We start from the raw sequence: 10602 nt of genomic DNA on the forward strand, positions 1-10602 counted from the left end.
GCTGCCCAACCGTCTCTTGATTATGGGGTAAACTGCAGTTACTGCACGGTTATCGTGTAAATTCATTTCTAGTCTCTGAAAAGAACCTCGAGTTCAAACAAATGCATGCTGTCTTTAGTTCCAAGTGTTTTCGTAAATCTGGAGAAAAAAATTGGCAACTGGAAGGACGGAAAACAGTCGTAATAAGTGAATAGTAATCAATCAATCTTGTCATCAGGTATACAACATTATTAGCACATTTGCTTTGGCTTTACAGGGGAACGCCAAAGCAAAACGATATGGAGTTTCTGAGGGTACAGATGAGGTTCTGTTTGTTTGGGGAAGGTACTGAATACTGATTACAGAAGCCCTCAGCTTTCTACCATGGCAATTTGATTCAGATTACTGGTCATAATCATCAGCTACTTTAACCTATATTATCAGGCGGAAAGCATCGCATTGTCATCGGATCGTGTCCTAACACAAAACACTCCATATAAAGAGTCGTGATAGCTTCTATGACTGAATCAGGGGTATCTCAGAATTGAACATAGAATCACTGGCTCGATTCCTGCCGCAAGCTCAGGTCGGGAGCGCCAACTTGAGGCCCTAACCCGAGCCATGGCTGACTCTCCTGAACCTCCTTCTTGACCAGGGAAGCATCCGAAGGGGAACCCTGATACGGAGCTTTTGCCTGAAGGCTGGAGAAAGAGAACAGCATGAGTTAGATCCAAGCATGAGAGTTGTAGAATTTGACTATACTGGTGCTACCATGATGGTAAACTAGCAAGAGTAACCTACCGATCCTTTCTTTTCTCGAGGAACCGGTGAAGCGATGCCTTCCTAGCCTGAGGCAGATCTGCACGATTTGAAGAACAGTTAATACAATAAAAGGCATTTACAATTCCACATGCTACATATATTCCATCATTCGAAGAAAAAAAAGATAGCAGAGGTTGGATTAGTTACCTGCTGCGTTTGGACGAACAGGTTTTTGCGCATTGGCCTGAGCAACAGGCAGTGGGTTTGCTTGGGCTGGTACAGCTGAGACCTTAGTGCTGTCGGTAACAGTTGCCGCCGTGGTGGAAGATGGAAGGAGGGCAGAATTCTGAGTTGTGGAGGCACTCTTGCTGGCCATCTGCATCAGGTCCTTAGCCTTCTCAGCTGGGAAGTCATTGAACACAAGGACCTTCCCACCGTAGAAGATGGTCAACTGCTGCTTCTCTTGCTCTCTGACAATGGTGATACAACAAAGCTTAGTGCTAAGACAACTGCAAGTATCAACGGATTTAAAATATTATACATAACAGAAACGATTCAATTAGTTCTGTTCAGGTCAGAGCATAACTCATAGTCATACCCTTCACTTTAAGATCGTGCGAGCCCACTAAGTCTGAAAATTGTGGTTCCAAATTAACAACACGTGCAGTGTTGAACTCACAGGACATATTGCAGAATGTTGGATCAAACATTCGACCTTTCTTCATTACCGAAATCCATTCCTAGAACTACAAACCAATTATCAATTTCACACACTAACTAGATTTCAGATCATGTCCCGAGAGCATCAGCTCCTTGCAGCAAGATCTAGCCGGGGCAAGGCAAAGATTTCTTTCGCCGTGCCGAGTGCAAAGCCACGATCTTGTCCACACTACCACTATACTTCGTTTGGTTGTATTGTTGCCATAGGTTTCTCCTATCATAATCATGCCACTAACTAAAGGAACAGTATGAACTGCTCTGAGAAGAAACGTAAAAGCAATTATCGAACGAAGATGCGTTCAGTTTGGCCCACTACCTCGCATCAGGGGCTTCCTTCACGGCAGCTTCAGAGCCGAACCCCGCGTTCTGGGGGAACAACTCCATGGTCTCTTTCCCCTTCTGCGCATCGGCTTCATCTGAAAATCATATGCCTATTTTTAGCCCAGATTAACATCATCAGATTAAAAGAAGTTGCAAATGTTACAGCTTGATGTGCAGAAATGGGGCAACAAGGTTTCAGATTCGACAAATTTGGGAAGGGTGGAGACTGGCTGAAGCCGAATTCTGCATGTGGAATTTCGCTGGGAAAGCTCCACGAATCATACCAGATCTCACACGGAAGCCTCCTAAATCTCTCGCAATTTTTGCAAGAACCAAACTGCCCCAAGGCTAGAGTTTTTTGACCCAAACCCGTGAGAAAGATCCAACCTTTGGCGAAGAAAGAGGAGAGAGAGAGAGAGAGAGCTCACCTCTGACGCCGAGGCCGAGCTCGCCGGCTGCCGCGCCGTTCTGCCTGACGTAGCGGCTGAGGAGGCTGCACGCCATGGCGAAGCTGCTCGCCCTCTCCAGGGATTTCGCGGAAGCCATCTCTTCTTCTTCTTCTTCTTCTTCTTCTTCTTCCTCCCAAATCACTCCACAGAACCAGAGAATCCCGCCTCCCGGACAGACTTTCGATCGGATCACAGAATCTGCTTCGATTTGCTCCTCTCTTCTCTTCTTCTTCTTCCTCCTCGTCCTCCTGTCGCGCTTCTATATAAGGGAGGAGACTTAACAGTTGGATTATCTTTATAATAAAAAATCGATTTTTGTAGTCGCCAGTTGCGCCTTTTTTTAGAGATGTGGAGGTGGAGGGGAGAAAAGAAAAGAAATTTTGCTTGGGTTTGTTAGAGCACGTGATTATTGTGGAGATTGGCAAAGTGCAGATTCCAACTCTCTCTCTGTCTCATTTCCTTTTCCCCGTTTTCTGTGGGCGGGTGTGCGCCGTGCACGTTAGGTTTGGATGATGCAAGGTGGCGGATGAAGGAGCAGGGCAAGCGGCTGTGTGCAGTTTGGCCGCCGCACCTGATCTGCAAAGACCCGTCACATCAGGATACAATCGACAGTAAATAGCCCCGTTTCTTTTTTTAAGAGATAAATAGCCCCGTTACTGGGGCTTATTATTATCGTAGGCCGCGTTGGTGGCAAGTTAATTTACACACCGTTTATTTGAGCCGAAGATTATTATAATCTAAATTATTATTACTAAGTTAGATCAGGGTTTTCTTTACCGTGCAAGCCGCCAAAACCACCCGTGTGTACCGTACGATAATTATAAAAACCGTAAAAACTATGATAAATTTGAATTAAAAAATAATTAAATAGCAAAAACCGCAAAACCGATTATTATCTGCGTTCTTTCGAGTGGTGGCATATTTAGCGAAAACGTAACAATAGTATATAATTATTTATTTATTTATTATTGAAAAATTATAAAATAGATTTATATGATTTTTAAAATAACTTTTATATAATTTTTTTTACAAAATATATACGTTTAACCGTTCGAAAAGTGTGACATGAAAAATGAGATTAGTTAATTTAATAGGGCAGTCGAATGCGGCAGTAGTGTATGGAGATAAATTAAACATTTTTAAGTAACAGTGACTTCATACTTCCGTGTCCGTTCGTTGTATTTAAAAATTTTATCAACTTTCTTTTAGAAAAATAGTCACAGCATATTCCTGTTTTATCATTTAATAATAACAAAAATATTAATCATAGAACTTTTTTAAATAAGAGGGACGGTAAAAAAATATAAATAGTGTAAACATAGAGTACATAGCTAAAAGCATAAGCGATATAATTAGCTGAAAGTTTCTTACAAATGATTATTTAATTGCAGAGTAAATAACATGTTTAATATTAGTGAATTAAGCTAAAAGAACGGGCTGTGTCTCCAACGACGATTTTATACTCTGGCAACTTGGTCAAACTAGTGAAGCAAGAATACCCAATTTTATGGTATAACAATGACATATTAGGTTTATGATAAAGCTTTCTGCAGGCCGACAGTGTACGCGCGCGGCTTATCAAACATAAAAAAATAACATTGATATTTTTTTACATGTGTTTATAGTCTCTTAAAAACCAACACTGAAATAGGCTACCATGCAACCCTCTAAAATCAATACCAAAACTAGGTCTTTGGTTTTATGATATTAAGGGTATAAATGAATAAACTAACTCATACAAAATTAAAAATTTGCTGTAGAAAGATACTCCCTCTATCAAAAAAAAATTAAATCTAGTATTAGATGTGATACGTAATAGTACAACAAATCTAAAAATCCAGATTTGTTGCATGTGTCACATCTGACTTTTTATGAGACGAAGAAAGTATATTTTAAAGATCGTATAGGATTTTTTTTAACAAAATATCCTATCTTTGGAGGGGTGCAAATAAACCTTCAGAACGTTTGTACGAAATGCACCATAGCAGCTGCTAGTGCAGGAATGATAGGTTGGGTGTGTGACGATGGCCGTCTAACGAGATGAAGGGAGGAGGTGTGTTGGCACGGGGTCACACCTGTCGATCACGAAGAGGGACGACGGTGACTCGGTGAGGCGGTAGTACCACCAGACGCAAACCAACCACAACAACCGAACGTGGCAGACAGGTTCAAGAAAGAGGATTTGGCATTTCCGCTATTTGGCGGAGTGGACTGGTCCAATTTGATGGGAAGTGTTTTTTTTTTCCCTTTAAATTTTCAATGGCGTACATCTGATTATTCTTCTCAGATTATAAGTAAACAGTTATGGAAAAAAGTATTAAAAAAAGTGATCACGGTGGTATACAACGTGTCTACGTTCTTAAAAGTTTTGTTCTTTGAATTAATTCGATCGATGCATCGAGGGGGTCTTTGGTTACCTTTAGATAGGTTGACTTACAATAGAGGAGCAATAAGATGAGTCATGAGTGTTTGGTTGTCTGCACGTGCTTGATAGGGTGGGTGTAAAATTAGGCTCGGAGCCAGGCTGAGTAGGAACACTTAACTCTAGCTTCACCCGTCAACCAGGCCCATCTCGTGTGGGCGTGGGTGCAGGCTTTGCACGCGCGGATGTGGGCGCTACATGGATAGGTCTACGCCAGCGCGTCGGTGGACGTCATCTCCCTCATTGTCACGTCATCTACGCTGCCACCGCTCGTTGATGTTGCAGCCACATCACTTGCGAGATCCACCACCGTCGTTTGAGGCCACCCTCATCGGTGGTCGCCAAATCTGCCGCTGTCGCTCGACGCTGACCTCGTCGGTGGACGCGGCCACAACAACACTCGCCAGATCCGTTGCCGTCGCTCGATGCCAGCCCCGTCGTTGGATGTCGCCACCACGGTGCTCGCTTGATCCACCATTGATGCTTGATGCCAGACCCGTCGGTGGTTGCTACCACTCGACCCTATCGGTGGCAATCTAGACCGCTCCTTCATTTTTTTTTCTTTTTACTTATTTTCAACCTAGACCTAATGGGCATTGCCCTATGAGCCAGGTGGACCTGACTGCAAAGGACTTCTCAAGAAAAGCCTTGGCAGGGGCTACCAATGCCCTCCGACCAGAAAAAGTGTGATATAGTTGTTGCGTCAACATGCTATCACATAAGAACGAAGAAAAGATTCTATTTTGGGAAGCCAACTGACTCGATCGCTACGCATACAGGTCATAGCTCTTGCAATTTACAATAATATCGCCGTGTGCAATTGTCACAAAAGGACAAATTCCCATGCACTGCAAGGCAACCAATGGATCAGAGACATCCATGCCACGCTAGGGATTCAAATCATCATTGAGTACTTCGATCTATGGTTGCTGGACATATCTCGCTATGTACCTCTCCGATCAATTAGCCAGACTCTAATTTGGAAGCGGGACGCCTCCGGACAATATAGCACACAATCTACTTATCAAGCAATGTTCATAGGAAGATCTGCCTTCCAATCGGCTCCGATTTGGAAGACACTGGCACAACCTCGATGTTACTATTTTCAATGGCTGGTCACTCTTCGACGTAGTTGGACAGCTGATCGTCTCAACAAGAGGGGATTGCCACACCCGGAAATATGTGTGCTCTATGATCAACGAGATGAATCTATTGATCACATCTTGGTCACCCATCCCTGAATCTAGAGGATAGTCCTCTAGGTAATTGGTCTACCGGGGTTTGTTCCCGTAAATGAGTTTTCGGTCCACCTCTAGCTTTGTGATAACCAAATGATGGTCCTAAGCAAAATCGCGCCAGGGGGGGTTGCTTGTTGACACCATTTCCACCCACCCTGTGGGCATAGATAAATAGGAAGGAGCACAACACTAGAATGTTCTTCCAGAAGCAATGGACCTGGTCTGAGATCGTGTTGGCAATGACCGCAGCGGCTAGCAAGAGGAACTATACCTCACCTATGCTTGCAGTCCTTGGTCGCCCAACATACACTATGGGCGTGTTTGGTTACCCGGATCTAGGGTGGCTCGCATGGTGGATGCAGAGAGATGCATGTTTGGTTGCCTGGTCATGTGCCAAAGCCTACACCCACGGGTGCAAAAAGCATCACCCAGCCAGGATGAGGTCGCTCCTCAGCCTGGCCCTGTTCGTGCAGCGGGTGAGGGGGGACCGAGCAGCGCCGCCGTGCCGGAGGGACGGCGCCGCCGCACCACCGGAGAAACTCTCTTCGCGCCGCTGCGCTGGAGGAACGAGCAGCGCGCCGCTGCACCGGAGGGACGAACACGCCTGTTGATGTCAAAATGTGATCTGACGTGTCATACACGAAGACCTGGGAATCAATCTTAGACAGCTCCAGTGCAGGATCTAAATCTCAGAATGCGTGAGCGTGCCAGTCAGTTTGATCCTGCAACTAACGAGATAAAGAATAAAATAACCCGATCGGCTATCGAGCCGATAGGTAACAAAATATCCAGCCGATCAGATGTTGATGCTGCAACGGTCAGCTAATAAGATGAACGATCGGCTGTAAAAAGCTTGAATCGGCTAGAAACTCGATAGAAATAGACTAGAATTAAATATTAGACCAACGTAATCCGCAAAGTTACTTATTAATTTTAGTCGATCGGACGAGCCCCTGTAACCAGATCGAACCAAACATACATAGATCGGGCTTAACCAAGACAGTATGCAGTCGAGCATGATAGAGTTATAGGAAACATGAAGATCGATAAGGCTAATAAATAAACCGACGAATTACTTAGAATAAACAATGAATCATGTGTTGCGATCGGCCAAAACCAATTTGCATGTAATTCTTATAAGCCGATGCAACATAAATAACTTGCCGATCTAACTAAATCAAGCCGATTGGTATAAAAAGAATGCAATAAGGCAATCGGCTATTCTATTGATGTAAATATAATGAACATGAAGATCGGCACATATCATCGGCTATAGATGACGGACAAACAATCGAGATCCATAAAATATCTAGCCCAGATTGCTAAGAATAATCATAGAAGATCGGACCAACCGAGACAGTTCAAGATTACGCCTAGCAATGTCAGACTAGATACTAAGCAGATCTAGATTGCCATCAAGCCAATGAGCCGATGACTGATAATTTTTTGGCTGGTACTCCGATAAAACAGTGAGCAAAATAAGCAAAATACATTGATCTAATATAAACTATCTGATAAACGTAATCTATTAGATTGGATCGAACCGAGACAATACTAGATTGAATATGTCAAATAGCAAACATCAAGCCAACATAGATCGCCCAATGTGGTCGACCAGATCAACTCAAAGCACGAAAGTGGTAAACTGAAACTAATAAGATAACTAGCAATCGCACGACTAGATTAGAAGATCGGACCTAACCAAGACAGTCCTAATCTAGCTGATACGATTACCGTGGCCCGACGGAACGTAAGACTTACCCCTCCACCGGAGATTGAAGCGATACAGCTCCACGTCAGGTGCCAAGTTCCGCCGGAGTTGAAAACCTCGGACAAGAGGATGGCGATGCGCCGAAATTTGATTGATCTGAATGTAGATAGTTTACAATGACCCCGGGCATACATATTTATATCCTCGGGTGGAGGCTAATCCGTGTTGGACATGACATACCAGTCATAATAGATAAAAAGAAATAACAAACTCCTATTTAGATTCTATCCGTAACACACAAGTCCCGATCAGACTCTAACAACCTTAGATATAAAATAAAAATCTTAACTAATTCTAATTAATAGATAAATTTACGCTGCTAAGCCTTGGTCTTCATGATTACTTCTCGAATCCGGTCTATTCTGGATAAGATTTTTATCTGCTAATTGTGTCTTTACTTAACCGAATCCACCAAGAAAATTTACCAAATTGTGGTGTTATCAACGCCCCGCCGCACCTGCCGGAGGAACTCTCTTCGTGCCACCCTGTCGGAGGGACGAGCAGCAACCAGATCCGCCGCCATCGTCTCACCCGTGGTCGCTAGCGCCACGTCGTCTCCACTGTTGTCGTCGTCGCCTCGTCGAGCAGCTAGATCCCCCGCCGTGCCTTCTCGCCAGATCCGCCGTCGTGTCGTCTCACCTGTAGTCGCCGTCGCCGCATCGTCTCCGCCGTTGTCGCTGTCGTCGCGTCGTCTCCGCCGTTGTCGCTGTTGCCGCGTCGTCTGCGCCTTTGTCATCGTCGCCTTGTTGTCTCGCCAGATTAGTCGCTGTGCCCCCCTCGCCAGATCCGCCGCACGGCATGCCACCGCCTCCGTTGGTGGCCCGCCGGAGAGGAGTGCGGCACCGACCGCGGTGAAGGAGGAGAGTTGGAGATTTTTTTTTTCTTTTTTTGATTTTCTTCCATACCATTGTATGTATATATGTGATATGACAAAAAAATAAACTATTAATACATGTGATCTTTTAACTATAAACTATTTCAAGCAAACAAAATCTCGGGTATACTTTTTTTATATATATATCTCATGCATTTAAACTAATAAAATCTCTTGTGTATAACATATATACATGCAACTAACCAAACAACATCTCTAGATTTATAGGCTTAACAGATACGTCAACCAAATAACTTACTTTGCATCCATCTATCTAGGCTACAGTCAGCCTTTGGCTCGTACGGACCATGCTAGACTGATGCGAGCAACCAAACATGCCCTATGAGATTAGGCCCCTTCAATGTTTTAGTTTTTGGTTATTTTTTTTCTTGCCAAAAAAATGTATATCTTGTGGCTTATTGCAAATATATGCAAATCTTGTGCGTATTTCCAAAAAAAAATGTATTGGGTGCAGGATGAGAAGGGCTCGTGTGGATGGCCTAAACGCAGTGTGGCAGCCCAGATCCTCAAAACTAATCCAAAGTAGCCATGAAAACATTGTGTTATGCCTTTTCCATTTCGAAACTCTCGAAATAATAAGAAAACATAATCTATTTTTTCATGGCTATTTTTATTGTTGTATTTAAAAGGTATAATATACATGACGAAATAGGCCTCAATACCTGCGATTTTCTAGCCGGCCGGACGAGGCCTCAAGGGGGAAAAGACCACCTCTGAAGCCTATGGGCTAAAACTATATTGCGTGTCTAAAAAATCTGACCAAAGCTGAATCGCCCCAGCCCATTTAGCTGTGCTGCAAAACCAGCCCAAATTGCAAACAGAAACATCAAGCCCAGTCCGACCCACATTAATTGGCAGTCCGTATATAGACCTGGGCTGGCCTCTCGTTGCTCCAGCGACGGGAAGACAACGGAATATTTTGAATTTTGAATTTTATTTATTAAATATTTTACAAATTTAATTTTGTATTTTAAAAATTCACTTACCTAACCTCTTGCCGCCCTCTGGGAGGGTGGAATGCCGACGTGGCAAACGGCCACCCGGTTCGGAGGGACAGCCGACAACGGCACACCGGGCATACAGAGGACGGAAAGGGGCTAAATGCAAAATGTACATACGTGCCCCGGGAATTTTTGACGATCGAACCGCGGTTTGATACATATATGTATAATATATGTAATTATTTAATCATAAATATTATCTTGGCTCAGTGGTCACTGTTACTCACCTCTATCTTCGAGACCAAAGGGCAAATCTTCATAGTAGCATATTTCTCTTTGATTTTTGCTTGGACATTTTAGTTGGTAAAAATAGGAATAATTATGCTTCAGTCAGGATTCAACCTCTATTCTTCTAGTTAGAAGTGGATGATGACCACTAAGACAGAGCACTTGTGATCAAACAAATACATATGTTATACATATATCGATCAAAACGTGATTCGATTGCAAAAAGTTCCTGACACGGCATGGCCGTTTGGCATTTACCCCCTTGCCGCCCTTACAGAGGGCGAAAAAGGGCTAAATGTAAAATGGCCCGACGTGCCGTTGCCGGGGTGGCTGTTTGCCACGTCAGCATTCCGTCCTCCTAGAGGGCGGCAGAAGGTTAGTTCCGTGAATTTTTGAAATACAAAATTAAATTTATAAAATATTTAATAAATAAAATTCAAAATTCAAAAAATTCGAAGACAACGTCCTTTGGTAACAGCAGCCTGGCACTCGACGGAATTATTGCAAAACTCTTCAGTATCATCTCAGCAACACACCGTGTGTACATACTATGAAGAGGAATTTAACTATTTGCCACTTTTAATATCATCTAATTAATTGTTTAATTTAAGCACTATATTTTATTATTTAATATTATTCAATTTTAACACTATCATTATCATCTAATTATTTAATTTTAACACTATCATATTATTATTTATCTTACCAGTTACTTTCTATATTTCAATTTATTTTCTAATTTTATCTCCACTAAACAGGGCTAATAACCGAGCTTGCATACTATTTTAATAAAAGGTAGATTGGCAATTTTACGCG

The 10602-nt window shown here is 43.0% G+C and overlaps 1 protein-coding gene across 1 annotated transcript; it reads right to left on the reverse strand.

Moving 5' to 3' along the window:
• Positions 1 to 294: 294 nt before the first annotated feature.
• Positions 295 to 2569, reverse strand: LOC102716944 (protein TIFY 10a). The gene is made up of 5 exons (XM_006650116.3): positions 2211 to 2569; positions 1778 to 1877; positions 949 to 1211; positions 781 to 838; positions 295 to 680 (listed from the first exon to the last, which is right to left on the reverse strand). Exons 1-5 carry the CDS (start codon positions 2326 to 2328, stop codon positions 536 to 538), a joined length of 684 nt encoding a protein of 227 aa, XP_006650179.1. The 5' UTR covers positions 2329 to 2569; the 3' UTR covers positions 295 to 535.
• Positions 2570 to 10602: the final 8033 nt, after the last annotated feature.

This window comes from Oryza brachyantha, chromosome 3 (assembly GCF_000231095.2).
Source record: "Oryza brachyantha chromosome 3, ObraRS2, whole genome shotgun sequence".
NCBI lineage: Eukaryota > Viridiplantae > Streptophyta > Magnoliopsida > Poales > Poaceae > Oryza > Oryza brachyantha.

Bases quoted from the DNA above. Each gene is read 5' to 3' on its own strand.
- LOC102716944 (XM_006650116.3), bottom strand. From the start codon at position 2,328: ATGGCTTCCGCGAAATCCCTGGAGAGGGCGAGCAGCTTCGCCATGGCG. The intron at 1,878-2,210 runs GTGAGCTCTCTC...TATGATTTTCAG, and splicing joins GCTCGGCCTCGGCGTCAGAG to ATGAAGCCGATGCGCAGAAG. The intron at 839-948 runs GTAACTAATCCA...CAAATCGTGCAG, and splicing joins TGTTCGTCCAAACGCAGCAG to ATCTGCCTCAGGCTAGGAAG.